This window comes from Lepisosteus oculatus, chromosome 11 (assembly GCF_040954835.1).
Source record: "Lepisosteus oculatus isolate fLepOcu1 chromosome 11, fLepOcu1.hap2, whole genome shotgun sequence".
NCBI lineage: Eukaryota > Metazoa > Chordata > Actinopteri > Semionotiformes > Lepisosteidae > Lepisosteus > Lepisosteus oculatus.
The window spans coordinates 20,640,334-20,665,269 of record NC_090706.1 but is presented as its reverse complement, the minus strand read 5'-3'; the positions used below and the strand labels follow the sequence as shown (position 1 = coordinate 20,665,269).

The window sequence follows — 24,936 nt, the reverse complement described above, 5'->3', positions numbered from 1 at the left end:
AATGTCAAACCATTGAATGATTAGAATAAGTTGTTTGTTTCAAACCAACCTTTAAAATAAACACAAGTATAAATCCTTCTAACTCATCAAGATCTGGAAAAAAGAACTAAGTGACATTTCTGTAAACCAATAAATCTCTGGATTTTTGGTATCCAGGATCAACAAAAGCAATTACCACTAACCTGCAGAAGCAAATTTCAGTAGAGTTTCTATGTGATTTTTGTGTTCCACGGATAAAGCATAGGCTGTCAGTACCGCTGCATAGGGATTTTTCAGAGTAGCAATGCGCTTGTCGAGGAACCTAACTGCTTTATCTTTACTGTCTTGCAAGCTCTGGAAAAAAAAATATTACAAAAAGTCCAAATTAAAGGTGTTACAAAAGAAGTATATATACTGATGGAAAAAAGAAACGCAACACCTCATCCTCCACACTCTGGCCCTCCCGTCTGCACGGAACAGGCTGAAGAGTGACTCATCCATGAAGAGGACCTGATGACACTGCTGATGAGTCCATCCCAGCCTTTGTCTGGCCCAAGTCAGTCGGTTGTGACATCTAGGAGGTGTGAGCAGAGGGCCTTTGACAGGTCGCCTTGCTCTACGGCCAGTAGCATGGACCCTCACTGTCCTGTCACGGATGCAGGCATTGTGTCTACAGCAGTAAAGGTGGCAGATCTGAAATGATCTCTCAAATGGACCAGTCTGATGCTCTGGTGTGGTCACTGGAGGGTGACCAGATCTTGGACATTCATATGTCCTGCAGGTCTGCTTAAACCTTCTCTGCAGTTGGAACACAGTGGAGCTGCTCACTCCATAATGTCTGGCAACACTAGCACATGAGATGCCTGCCTGCAACATGCCAATGGCCCTCTCAATTGTTTTTGGTGACATTTGAAGCATTGTGGAATGCACAGAAAACTGATTAAGTGTGGCCTTTTTCTTGCACTGACCTGATCTTTGAATAAAGGCCTTTTTAAAGGTGACCGATCAGCCATTGTTCCACCTGGACCTCGTTGGGTAACCTGCACCTAACAAGCTTTTGTGTCATTGCCAAGTTGCAATGCCTCACTGCACAAGCTGTATTGCTAGTCAGAGGTCTTAAAACAAATTGACAACTTTTTGTGAAAGTACGTAAGCTATAATTCACGAGGAATGACAACGCCCCAAAATCAAAGCGTGGCAAACTATTGTGGAGTGAATATTTGGCTTAACCCGCTTGCCTGAGGGCTGACCTCCTGGCCATAGGACAAGGAGGCCAGGACCCCCATGCAAGGTAACCAAGGGGCAGCTGCAGAGGTGGAGTTGGGGTGGAGGTGGGATGCAAAAGTCACACGCGAGGGAGAGGGAGATATCGCATTTGGTATTTATAGCATTCGGTGGAGCTGGGGATGAATGAGCGTGGTTGTTATCATCCCTCCCAAACTTTAGTTAAATAAACTCCATTTCATGAGGAATGACAACGCCCCAAAATCAAAGCGTGGCGAACTATTGTGGACTGAATATTTGGCTTAACCCGCTTGGCTGAGGGCCAACCTCCTGGCCATAGGATGAGGATGCCAGGACCCCCAAAAGAACCAAGCGGGACCCCAAACCACCAATACAGAATTTGGAAGAGCTTGAAGAAGGAAAAAAAGCGTGACCTGTGGCGCATAGATTGAGCAGCAGTTGGGCAGTCGGAGTGCCTGTCTGCGTTCTGTATAGGACCCTGGGGCAAGGAGATGGCCACGGTAGCAGCAGAAATGAATCTAATAGGTCCGGGGCCAAATTGGAGGCCGGGGATAGGGAAAACGAGACGCGGATTTGGGAACACACGCTTTCGAGACAAAGGACCGACTTCATGGAACACTGGAGGATTCGGACAACAAGACAAGGACACGAAACATAAGGGTTGGGTTGGACGGAACACGAATAGGACAAGGACGCAAGACACAGGACAACTGCTGGCTGGGCCGGAGATAGGACGGTGGGCAGGCGCGTCACCGAGGAGGTGGCTGCAGTAGCAGCGGAGGGGGGAACCCAGGGCTAGATTGAACGCCGGGTGCAGGGAGCAGGGACATGAGACAGGGCGACTGCTGGCTGGGCCGGAGGTAGGACGCCGGACAGGATGGCGGGGTGCTGCGGGGGATGGTGGAGATGTAGCAGGGCGGCGCCCGAGTTTAGAGAGGAAGGTGGGTAAGAGCGGGGTGTGGGCCTGACTAGCACTCTCCCAGTGTTCGTCCTGGGGGAGGAGGCAGTGGTGGCTGTCGTGAGTGATGAGGAGGGCTCCCTGTAAAAGCTGTGTAAGATGGAGGGCAAGGGCAACGGCCGGGGGGTAGACAATGAGCTGGAGCGCCTCTCCCTGGATTCATATGCTTCCGATGAGTGATCCAAAGAGGATGGGTACCCGACGGTGTGTTTGGGCTTGGACGCCGTTGACAGCAGGTTTGCAGGATCGGACTGCCATTGCCTGGTGAAGGCGGGACACAGACGGCAGTGTAGCGGGACGAGATGATGGACGAGAGGCATGGGCAGCTTAGATTTTTTTTTGCGTATTAACGTTTCGTTCTCTTTCCTCCCCCTTTCTGTTGTGAAAGCGGGTGTTTTTAAATGGCTGCGAACCCTTTCATTGATGAACCCATATAAAACTGGGTTAATGAAAGAAGCCAACTAGCTGTCTCCAGTCTGGGCTAGACAACGGTTGCGCGGATGATGTCAGCAGGGGGCGCTGGAAAATTTGGAAGCCTTTCTTTTAACCGGACTGTCATAAGCCTTCAGATCGCAACATCAGGTCTGTAATCTGAAAAGGAGGAGTGGATATGCGCGACTGTGGTGGTAACGTTTACATATGAGGCAGGGGCTGCTTGGAGAATTCGCTGCGGAGGAAGGAGAGCTGGCTTCATGGTGAGGCTGGGGCGATAATTGCAGAATGTGAACTGGAGCGAGGAGTTGAGTCTTGAGAGAGCTGGCTGGAGATGAGAGCTGCTGGTAGGAAGGCAGGCTGGTCGAGGAGTGTAGGGGAATCCTCTGTGCTGCCGAAGTTTCTTAGTTGGAGCAGAAAATCTGCGGGACCAAGGGCGATTGAAACGCAAGAGAAAAAGTACGGGCTTGTGCAACGCGAAAGACGCGCCCAAATTGTCATCCCTCCCGAACTTTAGTTAAATAAACTCCATCTATAGTTTTTCATTCCAGAAAATGTTGTCTTTCTGTTTTCCATCAGTATATATTGAGGTGTTAATAATAAAATATATATTAACGATTCAAGGGCTTTAGGCTACTTTGAATATTGAATGACTTTGTGTATGTTTAAACCATTTGACTGAGAAAATAAGTGATGCAGGAGGGATTAGAGAGACGAACACAAGAGAAGCTCTATGGCTTTATTTTATAAACAACTGATTGTGCCGGGGTTTAGTTCTCCACCTTCAGTAATAAACTCTGTCTGAATGTTTAGGGCTAAACCTAGACCTCAAAGTTTTGTGTGAGCAATCTGATTCATATTTTTCTTTGATCTTGTAACATTTAAATACAATTTCTGATATATATATATAAAGAATAATGCTTTGAACTTATTTGAGAAAAAAAACTAAATTAAAACAAGGAAACAAGGACACTGAATCATTTACAATGGTTAAAAAAGACAAACTACTGTAAATTCATATGGAAAGATAATTCTGCCACTGCAGGAAAATTAATTTAAATAATTTAACTCACAGTTATTTGTCGATTGCATATTTCCTCTGATTCCTGCATTGCTATCAAGACAAAAGCTGTTAGTGAGGCATCTGAATCATTTCCCTTCACACCTCCCTGAAAAATTAAAATTTTAAAATTAAAATTCACAACTTTTAAAACATTACAGAGTAAAGGTACACCTGTACTGCAGTGTCAAGGCAGAAACTCAGTAACTAATACTAAATTAATTATCAAGTACAGCCTTCATTTAATAATACTGTATTTTTGTTTTGGGAGCTTTGTGAAACCCTTCATATTAACAAAAATATATTTTTTCAAGAGAAAGAATAAATATCATTTTAATGAAAGTAATGTAATGACATTACAGTCGAATAAGGAGACAGTTTCTAGTGCTATGACACAAAGAGAGCTATCTTTCACATTTTCATGAAAGTTAGAACTTAAGAACATTTCCAAATTGAGGAGACATTTTGACCTCTCAGACTTGTTTGTTTTACAGAGTATCTTTTTCGATATTCCCAATTAGAGGGTAGAGATATGTTTGCAAGTGTAAAGGAAGCCATAACACAGAAAAGTGTTTCTTAAAAATGCACATAATAGCTAACCATTCTGCTAGCATTCAATTTTAATTGTTTTCAACTTCTCTCAGTACAGTAGTTATTTCTAAGAAAAGCACTATTCTTTTAACAGTGCTTTTCTACATTTTCTGTATTATAAGAAGTTGAATATTTAAGTGAATTGTTAAGGGGTTTGAATAAAATGTCAATTCTGCAAAAATCAGGTCACATTAGAGCAATTACAACAGTGTACAATATCATATTTACTAACTGAAATTAAAATGAAACATATTACTAAAAATTATTCATACCATCATCTCTCCATGATAAACTGGGGCATCTTCTTTAAAGATTCCATTAGGCTGTTGCTTGTTAAGAATCAGCCATTTTATTGCTCCACACAGCACACTGTCATTCATATCAATAAGACTGTAAGCCATTGCAAAAACTTTGGCCACATATGCTGTTAGCCTGGACATAGAAAAATATAGTGCGTCATGGTAATGAATTCATTGTGTCACAAATTCATCTCAGCAATTACAGATGAGGGTCCTTGACCTTTAAGGTTCAAGAATTAATGATAATAATAGGTAGATTTTAAAAAAGATGTCTTATAATAATTCAAGTAGATAGCTACATCAGCATGCAAACAGTAGGCTGCAAAGGAACAATTAAAGGTTTATTACACAGCTTCACAGACAAAACTTTGTGTTTCTTTTCTTCTTTTCAGCGTGGAATTAAACCTTTATTTGTTCCTTTGCATATTAATGTATGCCATTGTCTCATAACATAAAAACTGGTGAGTTGGAGAGCTGTAATGATTTGTAGTGGGTTTACAAATCAATTTTAAAAGTAAACCTAAGGTATAAATGACAATTGGGGGTTATGAATTGTACCATGGCTACAGTAAAATGTCCTGCAAGTATAATGGGTGCAAATGGGTGCAAATGTATCAATATTGAAAAGCCTATATAATCTAATTTCACTACAATATAGAGAAACAAAGTAAACTGGTGCTAAAAGTCATACCAGGTACTGCTTGGTCTATTTTTCCAGGCTGCAAACGAACCATCTGTTTTGCGGAAGGCTAGTTGCTGAGTATAACCTGGAAATATAGCCAAATATTAAACTTTAAATTAAGAACAGCAATAGCAAAACTTAAAAAGCAAAAATAACAAAAAAAAGAGATTCAAATTATTAGTAAAAAGCAAGACATTTAACCAATATTGAGCACCTCAAATCTCAGTAAAGCAAATGTTGGTCATTATGATCATGTCTTAGTAATAGCAACCTCTGACATGGTTTGAAATTCCTGCATACCATCTTAATAACCCTTGTGAAAGTGTTGGCTCTGAGAAGGAGCTGCCTGAGTACCGGCAGAAAGAGTTATTTCTGTGGGGTGTGCCGGTGTGTACTCGTCTGCAGATGTTTCTGTTCTCCGGTAAAGGAGAGATTCCTTTCTTGAATGAGGAGAACAGATCCTCTTTTAGATCGGAGCAATTGTTTGTGTCGCCGGATTGGGAACACCGTCTGCGGGCGAGTGGGGATCTTAAAATGCAGCCCTGATTAGTGTCAGGTGTAGTAGCTGCGCAGTCCCACGAGCTGCAGAGCGGGGAGTGCAGTGGGAGGTGTGTTCCACAGTCACACCATCTTAAATTTACTCAGGCATACACAAATTATTCTTGTATTTCATTACTGTGATCCATCCACGCATTTTTCAACAGTTTCTTCCAATAGAGGTCTGAGGTGGAGCCGGAGTCTATCCCAGGAAGCAATGGGCGCAAGGCAAGGTACACACTGGATGAGGTGTCAGTCCATTGCAGGGCTGACACAGACACAAGTCTCAGAGACCAATTAACCTGCCAATATGTCTTTGGACTGTGGCAGGAAACTGGAAACACCTGGAGGAAGCACATGCGATATCTGGAGTACATGCAGACTCCATGCAGATAGCACTATAGGCCAGGAATTGAACCCAGGGCTCAAGCATGGAGAGGCAGCAATGCTAATCACTGCGCCAGAGTGTCACCTATTACTGTAATAAAATCACTTATTGTGCCATTAGTGTATTTTGTCTTGTGTGACAATATTGCAACAAAAACAGAAAAAGCAATGAATTAAAGATATTTTCAGTGCTCTAAATTTCTTACCTAACTTAATGTATTTAATTGCCTCAGACCGACGGTGCAATCCCAATTTTTCCCACTGCCCAGAGGTGTCCAAGTAGTGGGTGGCGATAAAAGAGGTGGTCATATGAATCATATTCTGTTCTCCACACCCCTTAGGTTGTTTAATGAGCTTTCCCAGGGGATCAGCACTAATGGCACTCTCAATAGTTTCACTCAAAGGCTCACCTGTTCGGATAAATCAATTACATACTGTATATCAGACCCATAGTAGTGATTCTTAACATTACTAGACAAATAATTCACAGACGCCCTTTAGTGCCACTAGAGTATTAATCAATTTTACAACTTTGAAACCATTAAATACTGTAAGTTGTCCCACTGTAATTTATTTACAGTAAATACATACAAACAGAGCCGGATGAATAATCCTTTCAGTGAAGTGCTAGTTTTGTTAATTGTTCATTAAAGTAAGATCAAACTATTAATTTTCCTAGACTTTTAACTCTCACCACACTATTAAACCAGTTTTTCTCCAAGCAAAATATTAAAAGTTTCTTGATGTCTATTTTAAAATGCTGATTTGTTGGTTCAAAAGATTTTATAAGTTAAATAAATTTAAAAGCAAAACGTTTTTTTTTTTAAAACTTGTAACCAGGAAAGTGCCTAAGTGACATGTAGCAACTGTCACCTTTTTACAAGGTTATGGATGACCTTTTATTCTTTAAAACAATCAATAACCACATAAGATGAGGTGGGAGCTGGGCAGAATAGCCTACTCTACATTGTACCCTTTCTTGTGTTCTTTCAAAACAAGCCTGGCTGGTCCTCGAGTCATTTGATTACTAACTTCCTTACCTTGAAGAGCTCTTACAGGCCCAACAGATAAAAATGAAAACACTGTAATTGCACCCATAATGCAGTGAACTTGTGGTGAAAGTATGTAGATGTACATTAATTACTATGCTGAACAATAAAACAATCTATTGAAGAAAGAGACAAGATGTAAAAAGGGTTAACTTAAGTCAGTTCTTCCTGAAAATTAGACTTCTAAGCAACAGGGGTTTATGCAGGAAAGGGGGTTAACTGATAAGGATTCCAGATGCGAGCTAGGAACCCCCTGGGGGCGTAATCTTAAACTGACCATTTGGCCAGGGTCTTTTAACTGGCCAAATACCATGACCCCCTCCCCTTACCATAACACTGAATGACATCTGAAGCAGCAAGCAAGGACTACATAACCTAAAAGTTTGTACCAGCACATCGAACAATACTTCGGTTTTGTTGTTTCTTGCGGGAAACAAGACTTCGGCTTTATTGTTCCTTGCATGCAATAAACACATCTGTTTTACTTCATCTCTGGATCCAGAACCTTATTCTTTCTGTTACAACACTATCTTAATTGAGTAGTATGCTCACTAGAAAATTATATTAATATTATACTTATTATAATTATAATGCAATTATATACCATTTATATTTTTTATTATATATGCATATTTAATGTTTTTGTAAGAGCAGACGCAGTCCTGTTATTTCATACCTGTCACAGTGATGAAAACATGAGCATCTGTGTTTGGTACAATGGATTTTGGGTAAATATTCTCAACCCTTTCAGCTTGATAACCACCTGCAAGGAAAACATTAAAATAATTATATGTGGAAATATTTTATGAAACTGTGCTTCATTTAAAAGCATTTTCCTAAGACCCTATAATCAGCTTGCCATTGGTTGATGTCATTAGAATTCTTGATATAACCTGGGATGTAAGTCCCCAATCAGAAACCAATTAATGAAAATAAATATAGGAATTTTATGATGCTTATAGATAGTAATTCTCAGAACACTTCCTTTTTAATTACCTCTGAGAATTCAGGTTATCTTTTTGCTTGAATTGCCGGTAAAAGTAGTGAGAAGCAAAGCTCAACAAAACCTTAAAGAAAAGCCCAAAAAGAACAAAACTGGCTAGGCTCTAAAAACTCTAAACTTTTGATTCAGAATGTTTCCATTTCTGAATTACGTATATCAGTGAATGTTGCAATATAGTAGCGAAACTCTACAATCATGATGTAGTTAAAATTTTGAATTACTTTAAATATTGAATTGCCTATTTTTAGTTTTATTGCCCTCAGGTTGGACCTGTCTTTCTCATCAATCATTTGCATCCTGGCTTTACAGATGCAATGTCTCTACAAAATGGAAATAATAAAGAGTCTAAGACAAGCCCATATGTCAGTGCCATTCATTTTTTGACAAGCGCCCAGGATAAAAAAGTGCCTTACAGGAGAGTTACTGTTGTAACTCACTCTAACGTTACTGTATTTCTAGTTTGAAGGCACCTTGTAGCATGTCTCAGCAGAGTCAGTAGACAGCAATGTGGAATGCTGAATGAACCTTGCTCATTTAATATCCATCCTACAGGAGTGGTAGCACTAAATGAACAGTGTTTCAATATTTGAGGTGTTCATGTAAAAGCTGGCTCATGTTATTTCTTTTAGATAATATTTAAATCTGTGATCATATGTTGATGGCTGCAGTACTACAATTCTAAACCTGTACAGGCATCAGGTACATTTGTTTTTCAATTAGACTTTTAATGTTACTTTTGACTCAGTACCATAAACCTTGAGAGAAAAAAACAACAACAACAACAACAATCGAACAAGATAGATGGATATTCTAACAGCTTTTTCCAATTCAGAGTCAAAGGAGAGCCAGAGCCAAAAGGCAGAGTATACCCTGGACAGGATGCCAGTTCTTCACAGGGCAGACAACCTCAAACATAGACACACAAACTCACACCATAAATAATTTAGTAGTAGTCAATTAACCTATGAGTATGGTTTGTAAGAAAAAGAAGAAGAAAAGGGTAGATGGGTGATGTGATTAATGCTATGATGTGATATGGATCTGATTTGTTATGCTTATGTTGATAATTGGAGGGAATTGGTATTAGTATAATGTTGTTATTGTATAAGTTAACATTTTGATTATTGAATTGTGTGCTTGAGGGGAGAAGTTGTGATGAGGGTGGGTTTGTGTTTGCATAAGGGGTGGGGCTATGCTAAGAAGGTCACTCTGAGAAGAGAAATTGTTGATTAAGCTGTGTAATGGTTTTGTTTTTTGTTCTGTTATTTAAGTTTTGAGAATTATGGATTTTTTTGTATTATTGTAATAAAATAAAAAAATAAAAAAATGAGTATGCTTTGTACTGTGGTATGAAACCTGAACACCCTGCAGAAACCCAGACAAGCACACAGAGAACATAAAAACTCAGCACAGGTAGCAACCCAGATCTGGCCTTGGACCCAGTGCTGCGAGGCAGAAATCCTAACCTCTTTGGATGTTGATCATGGATAAAAATACACTACTTACCTTTAGTAGTTTTATTAGTAATTTAAAATGATGAAAGGAAAAAGTCTACAAACATCAGAAAAACTGATGTTTTAAGAGTTTTTAAAAACTATGATAAAGCTGTAGTGAAAATTGCATTGCAATTGTGTACTGTTTGTGTCCTAGCAAACTGTAGGAGGCATTTCCAGAAGGAATCTCACCGTGAGCAGCTGGATTCAATAATGCAGTTTTTATAGTCTTGCTTATTTTCACACCCTCTGCCTGTGGAAACAAACCCATCACAATGCATGAGCCTCTGCCATTCAGAACTGTGCAGGGGAGTAAGGCCAGAACTTTCATAATATTGTAGGATCCTCATCATGTCCAGGACGTGAAAAGTTACAGATTTCTATTAATCTTATGAGAATTAGCTTTCATACTGTAGCTTGTCAGTAAAAGGCTTCTTATTTGAGTTTTTCTAAAATGACTCTATACATGGTACCTAATTGCAGTGATCAGCCTTAAGACTAAATTTTGACAATTTTTATTTAATGTTAAACAAATAATCAAACTTTATTTAATAACCATTTAATTACCATTATACATTTTTATGTGAAGGTTACCAATTTCTCTGCATTTTCTTAGACTGATACAATCTAACCTAGCACAACAGTAAACATTTAAAAAATGGCCTTTTGTCTCCAATCATTTGTGTCAAAACCATTGCATGTATCAGCGGTTGGCTATTTTTTGTCATCAAAATATGTTTTGTATTTTTCTTTAGATAGTCTTTCATTTCGCTCACTTGAAGAATGGGGCTCTCAGCTGATGTCAGGTATTTATTATAAATTGTTTTGTTGTTAAATAAACTGCAGTATATCTTTACCTATCATAATATTTTTACAGATGCTATGATGTAAATGTTTTTTTAATCTTCTTTCCCAGTGCAAATAATGTCTTCTTCTGTACTAAAATTGTCAACCTGAAATTCCACAAAGAGGAGCAAAAAAAGTTAATTGTTTTCTAGTCAGAAGTCCTATTTGCATCTTACCAAAACATGCACATGCAACATAGTAATAAAAGTATCATGCATCAAAGGACTAACATATAAAAACATATGTAACTACAGTACATGTAACGTGTAGCTACATATTTTCCCTGGTTACGTACAATTTAAAAGTTAATTTTATTGCTTAAAAAAACAACAATTACAGCTCTAAAAAATATTCAAATGTTCTATTACTTTTCACACCAGTTACTTACCACAACTCGAAGCCGTTTCTTTACACCGTCAGAAAGTGACAACCCAAATACTGCAGCTTTAACTTCGACATCCAGCTCTCCTGTGTGCATGGGGATGATGACAAAGGGCACGGCTCGAGATGATAACGGATCTACCATCACTTCCACTCTGTGTTTTCTCTTCTTACTGGCTGCGCTGCATATCTGCTCATTCTCCATCAGCTCCACACGAACCTTAGACATACAGTTATGAGTGATGAGTTACTTTCTTGAGAATTCTGAAGAAAACTGATGCTCACTTTCAAATACTTAGTTGATGCACACACTTAGACATGAAGAACTGAAAAAATATATAAACAAAAGGAGTCCATTCAGCTAGAACAGTAGGTCAATGATTCAAACGTCTTATCAAATAATTTTTAAAAGGATCCCATTGTATCCTTCACCTTCAAGAACATGTTCTGAAACAGATCCGCATAGTTTTGTAGACTGTGATGTTATTCATTTCTTTCATTGTTTTTAACTCTCTCCAAATGTTAATCATTTAAATGTACTAAATGGTTCTGTCTATAATTTAAAAAGTATCTTTTTGACTACAGGTTGCCAGCTCTAGTACTCATGCTCTACAATCCATCAATATTCTCTTTAACAGAACTTTACAGGTGGAATTAGGGTTAAGATGATCTCAATGAAAGTTTAAGGTGACAATTGTATACTGTACCTTTTCCACAGTTTTGAGCTCTTTACTATTAAAGGTTAGTTGCATAAGAACATAACAATTAACTAACAAGTCCCTTAATCCAATTTAGCTCATTTGGTTTGCTAATAGCTAAATAATATGAATATATCATTTAGCAGTTTTTTGTAACAAGATAAGGTTTGAGATTTGACATCATGGCTTGGTTCAGAGGTCCCTGCTATTCTTGGTTTTAAATGCACTTCAAGATAGTTTTTACTATCTTCTCTATGTCTCATGCCTGATTCTGAAAACATCCACTAGAGTGACTTTGTCAATGTCTTTGAGCAGTTCAAAAATTAAATTATTATTTTTTTTTCTGTTGTTAAAATGGTTTTCAGTTCTTAAATCTTTCAGAGTGTCATGTAGAAAAGAGAAGGGAGGTGTGGCTCTGAACAGGTTGGAAAGCCAAGATGTACGTTATGAGCTCTTGACAAATAATTCCATGAAAAAGTAAGTGAATAACCTGATGCTAATAAAAGGAAAATCTATATTAAGAACATGAAAATTCTATATGGATGTTAATCCACTCACTTGTGATACAGGAAATGTGATACAGGAAAAAGTTGTATTGGGATTGAAATTGTAGTATATTTGTTTCTACCAAAAGGAACTGGGAGATCTTAAGGAATCAGACTATCTTTGGATGAGTCCAGATCCTCTCTCTCTCCTTAAGATTCTTCTGAGTGCATTCTGAAAGCCTTAGTGAAAGCCACTAAATCAACACTGTGTGTCCTGACTCTGGTATTACTGCAATACCCACTCCACCCCCACCTCCTGTTTATACAGGTACCATCCATTCCAGAATAAAGCTCCATATTACATAAACTACATTGTTTGACATACATATTTAATTACATACAGTTTAGCTCAGTTGTTTCAGGGGACAAGTTTAAATTTTACTCATTGTCATTAATTATTTGTCATTTCATTCATCTTGCTCTTTTAGAAATGAATTAAGCACATGTGCTTGAAGAAAGTTTGTTAAAAGAATCTCTACTGGATTATTGATCATCATGTAGCAATGTAACCCATTTAAGTATTATGTACTAATGAGCTTTTATGAAGATTTTTTACTTGAAATGTCCTTCATAGGAAACTTAAATGGCACTTGTGATGCAATAGTGGTATCACCATTATAAATTATGATCTCCTTATAAGTGTGAGGAACATGTTCAGCAGTCAAATGCAGCATATTATTTTAAATCTTGACTTTACACTTAATAGTGCAGTTCATTTTATAGACAACAGATGTAACACTACCACAAGTAATTTGTATTTTATATCATGGTTTGTCTCTGTTTGCAGAATTACTTCAAATTCTGTATATTTGCAAACAGTATATATAAAGTGTCAAACATGAACTTACTTGTCTTTTCACATTTTCATAGTTGTACAACACAGCCTTGATCTCCACTTGTTCATTTCGCACTACAGAGTAAGGCAGCTTCAGGTCAATAAAGAAATCCTTCAACACTGTAATCTCATAGGGTTCAGCCACGCAGATACCTACTCACATCAAAATAATAAATTCCTCTGTTAGTACAATGATGTTGAATGTCATGGATAGTCTAAACATTTGAGTGATAATTTAAAAACAAAATTCTGCATTGATTTTACTTTTTTGTACTGCCAGTCACTCACATAACTTTTAAATAACATTAGAACAGTAAAATATGCATTTTGAATGTTTGCACATTGTTGTTATTAGCACTTTAACTTTTTGTTTTTTTAGAGCTTGTAGGTCCATTATTGTTCATTATGGTAAGAATTTAAAAAAATAAATAAAAGAACTGTTAAGCAAGAATTCACTTGTTCAGTACAACACAGATAAATTAGCTTGAAAGTGATGTCTTTGGGAACTGACTTACAGAAGATACAAAAGACCTTACCCTTCTCTGGAGACAGACTGATAGCTGTAATTTCCCATGTGGTAATTGAGTCTTTGAGGAAGCTCTGGACATCTTTTGTAACAAGCCTGGTAGTTAAAAAGAAGGGAACCTGCCATGAAAATAGAAATCCTAGAATCCTACAGCATCAGGTGTATTATTAATAACTTTCTGAATGTAGGACCTCATCAATATTCAACCGCTAACAATGTTGAAACATTGGCAACAGATTTATAATAATAATAATAATAATAATAATAATAATAATAATAATAATAATAAACTTTATTTTATATAGTGCCTATATAGGTGGCTTCTCAAAGTGCTTTACAGAATGAGAACAACAATAAACAAAAAGAAAACACAAGATAAAACACAACTACAATATACAGAGGAGACCGTGGACGGTGGTACTAGGAAAAGCAGAGGGGTGAAGAATGGAACCAGTTAAGTAAAGGCTCTTCTAAAGAAGAAGGTTTTGAGTCTGGATTTGAAGGAGTTTAGAGAAGGTGACTCTCTGATATCCTTGGGCAGAGAGTTCCAGAGCTTGGGGGCATAACAGGAGAAGGCCATGGCACCCATGCAATATAGACGGGCTTGGGTGACAGTTAGGAGACCAGAACTAGAAGGTTGTGAGGTGGGGAGTAAGGCGATAATAGTTCAGACAGGTACTGAGGTGCCAAGCCATGCAAAGCCTTGTAGGTTGGCATGACGATTTTAAAGTCCACACGGAATTTGACAGGAAGCCAGAGCACGGACTCCAGGATAGGAGTAATGTGATCACTTGCACTAGACCTGGTCAGGATCCTGCCTGCTGAATTTTGGACATACTGCAGTTTGTTCAAAGTAGCTGTAGATACTCCAATGAGTAGATCATTACAGTAGTCAATTCGAGAGAACACAGATGTGTTGATCAGCTTTTCAGCCAGTTAGTGATAGCATAGGGCGTAGTCTAGCAATATTTCTGAGGTGGAAAAAAAAGACAATATTTTGACAATATGCTGCACATGTGGGTCGAAAGTTAAGCCAGAACCGAACATCACCCCAAGGTTTTTCAATTTAAACTGAAGCTCAAGTGCAGAACCATCTACAGATAGGGTTACAGGACTGGCTTTACGAAGTTGATGGGGGGTGCCAATAAGCATGACTCTTCACAGTCTTGTCACAGTTAAGATGAAGGACATTTTGAGTCATCCAAGTTTTAATGTCAGAGATGGAATTAGATAGAATAGAGACAGCCACATCAGTGTCAGGTTTGGGATGGATGTATATTTGAGTATCATCAGCTGAGGCCATGTGATCTTAAAAGCTGACCAAGTGGAAACATATAAATGCTGAAGAGCAAGGGGCCCAGTATTGAGCCAGTATTGAGCCCTGAGGAACACCAGACTTAACAAGACCAATGTCAGACCTATTAAGAGACAAAGTGACAGTGATCAGTGAGATAAGACTTGAACCATTTGAGAGCAGTGTCAGAAACTCCAAACAGAAATGAGAAACGAGACGAGAAAGTAAGATGTCATGGTCAACAGTGTCAAAAGTAGCACTGAGATCAAGAAGGATGAGTATAGAAAGAGAACCAGAATCAGAAGGTATTAGAAGATCGTTAGTGACTTTGATCAGGGCAGTTTCTGTGCTGTGAAGTTGATGGAAGCCAGATTGGAGTGGTGTGAAATTATTATTTGTCATGAGGTGGTTATGTAACTGAAATGTGACAACACGTTCTAGAATTTTTGCAATAAAGGGTAAGTTGGAGATGGGGCAAAAATTGTTAAGATTGTTAAGAGCCATGTTAGGTTTTCTTGGCACTTGCCAGTGCTCAAGGATTCATTTATAATATTGAGGACAATGGGACAGAGAGAAGAGAAACAGGACTGGAATAAAGTGGTGGGAATGGGATCTAAAGTAGATGTGGAGGGTTTCATGTGTTTAACTAGTTTATTGAGGGATGCTGTGTCAAGAAGAGAGAAGCTGGAGAGAAGGGAACCAGAAATCTTTGATAAGGAGGTACGGAAATGATATGCGTAGTGGAGAGAATGTGATGCCGGATGTTGTTGATCTTGGAGCTAAAGAAATCTAAGAATGTGTTGCACAGTTGCGATGAGGCAGGTAATTTGGTGGGGCACTTTGGCTTTAGCAAGCTGTTGATGGTGGAGAAAAGATGTCTGGGGGTGTTATGGTGATTTTTAATGGTGTGAGAGAAGTAGTTGGATCTAGAAGACTCTATTGTAACCTTATATTCAAACAAGTAATCTCTCCAAGCCTGATAATGTACATTTAGGCCAGAAAGACACCACCTACACTCAAGTTTGCAGGAGGCTACCTTCATAGACCGCAGATGGTCATTGTACCAGGGGCCAGGACGAGAGAATGACATGTTTTGAGTTTTTAAAGGAGCAAAGGTGTCGAGGGTAGATAAAAGAGCACTATCAAGTAACTGTATTTTGTCCTCTAGAGGGTCAGAGGTAGAGAAACAAGACAAGGAGGACAAAACAGAGTTTGCAAACCTTGGGTGATCAATTGATCGCCAGTTGCAGAAATTTACAGAGCATGAGGGTGAAGTGTTAGAAACAGGTAATTCCAGATTGAAAAGAATAGCTGGTCAGAGAGGCTTAGATCAAGGGAAGAGCAGTGGGAGACAAAAGAATAATTGGCAATGAATACATCTAGGGTGTGTCCTTTGTTATGTGTAAAGGGGTAAAGACAAACTGAGTAAGATCAAAGCATCCCAATAAAGAAATGAAGTCTTTAGCCAGACTACAAGACCTTGAGTCAATGTGTATATTAAAAACCCCTAGAATAAGGATTCTTTTAAACTTAAGACTGTAGCGGCGAGGCTTATTAATAAGGCAGAATTAAGTGTTTCTGAGCTTTCCCAAATTAGGCCTCATTTCTCTGTTCATCTCTGTGGTGCAGTCACAGAGAAACCATTCATGCAAGGTGATTTAAGGTCCAAGGACAGCTCCCAAAGGGGGATGCACTTAGCTAAGCCTGGCTATCATGATCAATGGTCATCCATTGGTGCCTATCTGTCTAGGGAGTGCGAGTTGGACATCTGGATTGCATTCCTAAGTGTCAGGACTAAGTGACTCATATCTCACCTTGATCAACCAATCAGGGACTGGTAGGGCCGAGTAACCCACGTGGGACTCTGATGCCCATGGAACTTTCAGCCAATCAATGAGCTGAAGTTCCTCCAGGTAAAAACAGGCAACACAGAGAGCCTGGGAGATTCAACGAGATTCAGATTCAGATTCAACAAGATTCAGACAAGATTCTAAAGGGAATTCAAAGGAGAATTCCAGGGCAGGACGGCCCAGGAGCAGAAGGCTCCCAAGGGCAGGACATTCTCGCAGCGCGCCTCCTGACCATCCTGAGACTCAGCCCGGACAACCACGGAACGGCCAGTGTGTCCGAGTGCCAGAACTTTCCTTTGTTCTAAGAGTCTAGAGTGGAGGTTGCCAGAGAGTAACCAGCAGCAGGCCTCGTGAACAGGTCGGAACTGTGGACAGCTGAATCACTATTCAGAACTAGCTCTTCATCAGGAACGAACCGGTCCTCTTCCTGACTTGCTGGGACCCACAGTCATCTTTTCTCCTGTGCACAAACTTTGCTAGTTAAAGCCAACAATGAGCATCAGCAGCGCACCGTCGCAAGCCGCACAGCACAGCCTGGCACCGAGCCAGAGAGCGCGGATTGGACAGCAACAGCCTGCAACTGTTTCTTTGTGCCCGCAGGAGATCTGAATCCCCAGAGATTGGATGAGTATTCAACTTCAATGCATTACAGCTCGAGAATTCAATTGTTATCCCAACCAGTTGATATCAATTTAATTCCTAAGAGTTATGTACTTGTTTGAGTATCTAATGTAGAAGTTGTAACCAAGTTCACTTTACGAAACGGTCTTAATGAATGATATACTGAACGTATGTCCTCTTGATGTGTAACTCTTTGTAACTGATTGAATATATATCTTTTGTATTCTGATAACCCTCTCGATAAGATCTGTTAGGTTTATATGCATATTCTATGTATTAATAAATGTATCCTCGTGTATTAGTACCTGTGTGTGCGCGTTGTTTGAGTCATGTCGCATGGTTGGATTCTAAAGCCATCAAAAGAATCAACTTTGTGATTTACTGCTACAATTAATAATTGTCTCAGTAAATGCCCAAACCCTACAGAACTGGTGCCTTCAGAGAGCCACTATAATCTACGTTATTTGGCGTCCCTGAACCGGTTTTCTCTACAAGACATATAAATGAGAGTTAATCAGCAAACTCACATAAGAAGGCTTCTCTGGGTTTGGGTGGTCTATAAACTGTGGCAATGATAGTAGATTGGGGGATAGAGACATTTAAAACAAGGCACTCAAAAGAAGATGGAGGAGGTATAGTAATAGGACTTAAATTGTAAAAAAGGTTGTAAATAACAATGATGCCCCCACCTCTGCCTGAGAGATCACGCACTGAAACTAAGCAGGTGTGAGCCTGGTCAGTAACTGGATGGGAGACCTCCTGGGGAAAAAGGTTACTGCTGGAAGAGGTGTTAGTGGGGCCAGCAGGGGGTGTTCACCCTGCAGTCCATGTGGGTCCTAATGCCCCAGTATAGTGATAGGGACACTATACTGTAAAAACAGGCAGCGCCCTTCAGATGAGATGTAAAACCAAGGTCCTGACTCTGTGGTCATTAAAAATCCCAGGGCGTTTCTCGAAAAAGAGCAGTGGTATAACCGCGGTGTCCTGGCCAAATTTCAAATTGGCCCTTACCAATCATGGCCTCCTAATAATCCTTTGAATAATCTATGAATTGGCTTCATTACTCTGCTCTCCTCCCCACTGATAGCTGATGTATGGTGAGCGTTCTGGCGCACTATGGCTGCTGTTGCATCATCCAGGTGGATGCTGCACATTGGTGGTGGTAGTGGAGGGGAGTCCCCATTACCTGTAAAGCGCTTTGAGTGGAGTTTCCAGAAAAAAGTGTTTTATAAGTGTAAGCAATTATTATTAAGTACAAAAGGTCCAGTTTTTTTTCTTTGATAATGTCACGTAAAAGAAGAGCCTTGTTGTTTATGGAGCGGGTATTGAGTAGCACTGATCTGGCGATCTCAGTGAGAAAAGATTTTTTAGGTCAGTGCCTGTACGGGATGGACTTAGGGTCGTGCGCAGAAAGGTAGGGATAGAGACTCCGCTGACAGACGAATGAAAGAAACAGCATCCTGTCGTAAAATCCCAGTAATGCGGCAATAAACAAATGTGTCTTTTCCCAGAAAGTAGTTTTGTTGTAGTTAAAGAAGTTGCAGTGCGGTATACCTCAGAGACATGATCGATGAATCCAAGATGGTGCAACAAGATGGGAAGGAAAACCAGAGTAGCAGGTGGTGAGCAATTTCACAATGCAAGTGGAAGTCACATATGTAAATTGCAATGTGGAGCGGATAACATGAAGTGGATACAAATAAATAATTAGAAACCAGAGTTGCTGAGAAAAAAAAAGGAATAAATACGTAGATAAAAAATGAAAAACTGGTGAGAGGAGTGGCAGCCAAACGTGCTAGCTTTCCCTTTTGACTGGAACCGGAACATTTGGTTATGTAAACATAAATTGAGCCCTACATACAAATTACCAACCCCTTGCTATACAGTGTAGAAATATGTAGAGTACATGAGTAGTAATGCATTTGAAAATTTGCTGTACCCATCATTGTTTACAGGTTCTATTGGCAAGTCCTCCATTTGCCACAGCCAGCTTTCTGGAAATTCAGTTCGTATTACAATGTCATCGTCACCTAAGAAATCATTATCTTCTTCACCTAAAAAGAAGACAAGGAATAGTGAAACTTACAATTTCTACATTTCAATAACATGTTTAGTTATTCTGCTTAGACAAATATTAGCTCTTTACAGACATTTACTCCATACTGGGAAAGACCTTGGATTAAAGGCACAGAATGAGTGACAGCAGAGTTTCTCTCTCAGCAGTACACTCTGAAGTGTTCTGTTGAAAATGTCCAGCCCATTAAAGCTGACCTTTGGTACATTTGGCAGCACTGTTTTGACTATACATTTCTATACAGTGTTCTACTGTTGTAGCCTGCCAGATGGAACTGTGTAATATTCAAATTCAAGTTCAAGAATATTGGAGAGCAATCACTTTAACTCGACCACTTCTTTAATATCCTGAATTATGTATTTAGTTTGTCTCAGTAATCAGAACATGCATGAAATGTGGGCACCATCTGACCAGGCTGCTCCTGTCATGTCAAACAAATGCACAGTACTCACAGACAGCAATTTTATTTAAATGGATAAATGGAAAGTAATATTTTTGGATTCTTTTTCTATTCAATATGGTTGAATCAGTGGAGTCATATAGAGTTATTGATCATAGCTTGTTTAAATAAAATTGATATTTTTACTTGTGACAAGAATTAAAGAATTGATGTTTTTCACCTGTGCATTGTTTTCAAAAATAAATAAAAAAAACTCACTCCGTGCAAGAATTAACATTTCCTCCTGTCTTTCTTTGTGCTTTTTGGAAATCTCTGTACAGCAGTGCAGGAAAGCAGCAATACATTCTTTGCTTTCAATTATGTATTGGGACCTCCTTTCACAGGTATAATCCATACTATTTTCAACCATTCCATCCCTGCAACACTTTCGTAGGGGTCCCGTGTAATTGCTTGCTAGATCAGAATAAAGAAATATTATCACAGTCTGAACTCCTAATTAAACAAATTCACAGTCCACCAATAGATCATAGTGTGAATTAGGAATTACAATTTTACAATCACAATTACAAAGATATAAAACTCCATCCACCATTATATTTTACGTTAAACACATGTTGATAATGTATTACTATAGTGACTGGTTTAGCTTCATAAGAATGCATGATTTGCAGATTTAGCAATAATGCTTACAGGATTGTCTAAAAAATAATTAATCTATCTATTATGGATACACCAGAAGTTCAATTAAAATCTCACCCAAAGTTGTCCTGATCTCACTCAAGTTCAATGAGCGGCTTCTTCTCTGTGGAGGCTCTGGACATTTGGGATCTGGAATACAATTTTGGATGTGTTACACACAGCAGATGGAAAGGATATGTTATCTAAGATGTAAAATAATTCTCAGAAGAACCTTGGTTTGTTTGTATGCAATAAAGGTACCAGTGATTTTAACAATACAGCTCTGCAATAAAGTGCTGACTGCAAAACATACATTTAGCTTTGGATTTCTAAAATGTATTCCATGTTCATTGTGCAACTCCATACTTATTTTTGGCTAAAATCATACATCACTGCAGCTAACATCTACATAAGCACCACACACACACTCATCTGTGGTATTTCATACCAGACAAAGACTAGAAGACTTTCACTAAACAGCATTATTATACTATTGCGTGGTATTTACAAGTTATACAATATGCAAAAAATAAGTAATTTTTACTATATTCACTAAGGCAAGCATACAGTATACTGTTTGATAGTTTCAACATTAAGCCATAGACAACAGCACACTGTTTGCAGATAAAGTGCAGATCCACATTACATGGCCTGAGAACCATTCAATAACGTACATTACATTACTTAAAATAAAAGTACAAATATAAAAAATAAATATATAAAAATGAATCATTGTTGGCTACATAATGTTTTAATTATATACATACTGTATATTTAATATTTAAATATGTATATAAGGTGACTTTAAGAGTGCATAGTACAGCAAAATAAGTTGGATAAAGCTATACTGAATTAACAATACTGGCAAAGAAATAAGGTACCTTTTAAGAGCAACATTTTTTTCTTAAACATGTTGTGATCATAAGACAAAATTAAGAGCTGATGCAGGACAAACTGAAAAGTGAATTAAAAAGGCAATTGTCTTATTGTCTTACATAAGAAAGACAAAGCACAAAAAATCACCGATAGACACATAAATTATCATATCCCATAAAAATTCAGTTTTACAAAATAAATGCAGAAAACAGAATTACAGAAGTTCTAAACATTAATCTAACTGTTGTCTTAGACAAATGATTTCCATGATGCAGATATTTCCATTTAAATTTAAAACAAATTTGTGTTTACATCAACAACCTGAATAATACCAGTTTCACAAGTTAATACCTATACAACAGAACATTAACTGGAGCAATTTCATTAAAAAAAATACTAGCAATCACCATCATCCCACATACAAAAGGAATAGAAGTCACAGCCTTCAACATACACAGTATCGACTGTATACACTCCATTGTTAACTATCCCTTCCTACTGCTGTCTGCCTTTTTTGACTCTGTGAACGTTTGAGAATCTCAAAAACCTTTTATTAGGTTAATCTCTTTTGGCTATTGTATTTCATTATAGTTTTAAAGTGTTACCATTAAAATGTAAAAAAAAAATCAACGATATCATCAATTTTCATTTTGTTAATATCCTATTTCTTACAAGGTTATCAATGCAAAATTACACAAAACAGGTAGCCCATTCAAAGCTTCAGTCTGAGATTGTCAGATAGAAAGATAGAAATATATAAGACCTGATCATTTCCATTTTCAAGAGAAAGAATAACAAAAGTCACGGCTGAAGCTGACAGCATTTTTTTCAAAACCAATGTACTGTAGAAAAACATGTGTCATCACAAATAGGCAATATATAAATCCTGTTCACTCAAAACATACTAATCCTGCTATGATTTCAAATAAAGTTTATGATAAATCTGAATACCTGTTCTTGATTTCGTGCTAAGTTGAATGTTTGATTCAAACATAAGGCCGGCATCATAAAAGACATCCATGTTGTCACTTCCACTTCCTGCTGTGCAGCCAATATCATTCTTCTCTACAATGTTCCAGATCTAAGACAGGATAAGCACACATTTAGAAAAGTTGAATGTTGAATTATTCTCTATAAGATATGTTTCTGACAGAATGGCATAATTGATCAGAGCCTGCCTGAACCTACCATACTGGCTGTTAGGATACCATTATGCCAAACTTGTATTGATCGGACGCCATGCTATGCTGTACCAAGACAAAATTTACTTAAACTTTCTAGTATTAAAAAATCATAATTGTAATTATTGAATTGTAGTAATATTGTATTATTGTGTTTCACTGGATTATCCTTACCTTGGATTGTGAGAGTCTATTTTTGCTGTTTAAAACATAGACACCTTTATCAACAGCAACAAGCCCAACCTTCGCTCCTGGGTCTCCTGTGAGCGTAAAACTAAAGGACTTGCGTGGTTCATATACTCCCTTGTCTCTGTCAGTGGTTGGGGTCACAGTAAGCTTTGGGTAAAAATAAAACAAATAACTGTAATAGCAATAGCAGAGGTCAAAAGATAAGTTCAAGCTTTTTATTTGTCTTTGAAGCTTTTGCTGACATAAAACATCTTTTACCATACAGGTTTTTATTTTGAGGGTCCAATTAAAATATTCACTTTAAAAAGTCTGTGTATAAATAATTGGTTATTTAGGAAAAATGGGATGTCTTTGGTGGGGGCTCAATATGTTTACAAGGCACTTAACTGTATATCAAAGTACAAAAAAATCACATCAAGGTGTCAATAATATTATTTAATGAATCTGAAACCAAACTATATACTGTATATATTTTTTGTTGCTAAGCTGGAGCTAATTTCAGCACTTTGGGTACTGACAATATACTTTAAATGTTAATGGTTTATGTTTTTCATTAGCAAACTAATTAAAATGGCTTTATAGCAATGTGACTTAAAGTGTTATAGACAAAATACATACTGTTCCTATACATGTGCTTTTTCCATCCACCAAAATCGAATCGGCCACAACTTCGATTTTTCCACCTTTTCTGAGGTAATAGTATGCCACAAACCGGAAGGAGGGAATCATTTCTTTCTCAATAGGTAGTGACAGTGTCACCAGGTACTGTCCAGATAGTCTATTCTGCCTCCCAGCTCTAACAATCTGCCCTTTGTTAACAATCTGTTGAAGTTCAACAAAGACATGATTCATCATTTGCAGTAAAGAATCAAAAAGCTAGATTTAACATCCTTAACCCAATTGATGTCTATGGAAAGCTTAAAATCAAAATTAGTCCAAATGAGATAATAGGTGTGCTCCATGACTTCTAGGCAAAGTAGATGAAGAATGTACATTTTCAGTGACATTTGAAAAAGATGGAAGAAGAGGACCAAGAAACAATGTTCAGAAGTATGAGTAGTATGTACAGTATGTTTATGGGATGTATAATTAAATAGCACATGGAAGTTGAACAAATCAACTTTTATGGTTTACACAGCGAGACAAAACCTTCTGCCACATTATTCTACTGAAAAGAAACAAGTAAAGGTTTATTCCCTGACGAAAAGAAAATAAACAGTTTCGGTTGTGGAGTCTTCTTCGGGTGAAACACTCAAGGAAGACTCTACAGACGAAACATAGTGTTTCTTTTCTTCTCTTTTCAGCATGGAATAAAACTTTACTTGTTCCTTTGCAGCCTATGCATGCTGATGCAGTTAGTGTATCTATTTGAATTTATTGTACTGAATACGTACCAGATATGAAAAGTATTTAATCTGGTCCTGAACTCCTTGGTCTTTGCCAAGATTCAGATTAATATTCATTATATTTTCAAATTTCTGGACTCCAATATGGAGGTAGTTGAGAGAATTATTTTGTGTCCTGTATGGCTGAATAACTAGCTTCTTTGTAGCCTGGCGGTCTTGACTGAGACCAGGAACATTAGTTTTCACCTGTTAAAAAGCAGAACACAACAGAGCTTTAAGACAAGCTGTACATTAATAACAATAACCTATGGAATATTAGTGCATTGAAAAGATAGAAGTTTCAAAGTTGTGTATAGTACACTGAACAAAAATGTTTATTTTAAAACATCAATTTGGTGTTATATAACTGGAAGAAACAAAAATAGAAGTTTATGTGAATTCATAATTTTCTACATTTAGACTGTCCGAGGGAAGATTTTTTTAAATGTAAAATGTTACAATATGAATGTGAATTAAGAATTTTACAAAACCCCTACATTTCTGCAGGAATTTCATGCACAGCAAAAATACACAGGGATTTTGTGAAATCATTAGTTTCACGTTTTAACTGTAATACACAATTTATATGGACACACAAGAGTAAGATTTAAATATAGAGGATTATAGGAATATAGAGGAGTCAAAAGTATCAAATTTAGTAGACTCAATATTCTGAATATTATTTTCAGTGATGATCCCCACACTAAAATGTAGTGTTAAGTGTTGGTTACACTGCTACAAAGATATTCCTTCTAAAGAGATAGTATAAAAGAAAACACCTGGGCTAATTTTTGATTAAAAAAAAATATCAGATTAAGATAACTGAGTTCTTTTCACACAGG

General features: G+C 37.9%; 1 protein-coding gene across 3 annotated transcripts in view; it reads right to left on the bottom strand.

Moving 5' to 3' along the window:
- Positions 1 to 24,936, bottom strand: part of LOC102688099 (complement C3-like) — a 69,513-nt gene that overhangs the window by 21,738 nt on the left and 22,839 nt on the right. For 2 of the 3 annotated variants that reach the window (XM_015349018.2, XM_015349020.2), the window contains exons 12-28: positions 24,104 to 24,301; positions 23,328 to 23,531; positions 22,695 to 22,856; positions 22,291 to 22,420; positions 20,542 to 20,613; positions 20,044 to 20,238; positions 19,251 to 19,365; positions 13,557 to 13,642; positions 13,034 to 13,173; positions 10,950 to 11,162; positions 9,908 to 9,968; positions 7,896 to 7,982; positions 6,377 to 6,580; positions 5,256 to 5,331; positions 4,538 to 4,697; positions 3,688 to 3,783; positions 183 to 333 (exon numbers count right to left, since the gene is read on the bottom strand). In XM_015349018.2, the coding sequence (XP_015204504.2) occupies positions 183 to 333; positions 3,688 to 3,783; positions 4,538 to 4,697; positions 5,256 to 5,331; positions 6,377 to 6,580; positions 7,896 to 7,982; positions 9,908 to 9,968; positions 10,950 to 11,162; positions 13,034 to 13,173; positions 13,557 to 13,642; positions 19,251 to 19,365; positions 20,044 to 20,238; positions 20,542 to 20,613; positions 22,291 to 22,420; positions 22,695 to 22,856; positions 23,328 to 23,531; positions 24,104 to 24,301 (2,350 nt within the window). The remainder of the gene's footprint in view (positions 1 to 182; positions 334 to 3,687; positions 3,784 to 4,537; positions 4,698 to 5,255; positions 5,332 to 6,376; positions 6,581 to 7,895; positions 7,983 to 9,907; positions 9,969 to 10,949; positions 11,163 to 13,033; positions 13,174 to 13,556; positions 13,643 to 19,250; positions 19,366 to 20,043; positions 20,239 to 20,541; positions 20,614 to 22,290; positions 22,421 to 22,694; positions 22,857 to 23,327; positions 23,532 to 24,103; positions 24,302 to 24,936) is intronic. The other variant, XM_015349019.2, reaches the window with a different exon arrangement.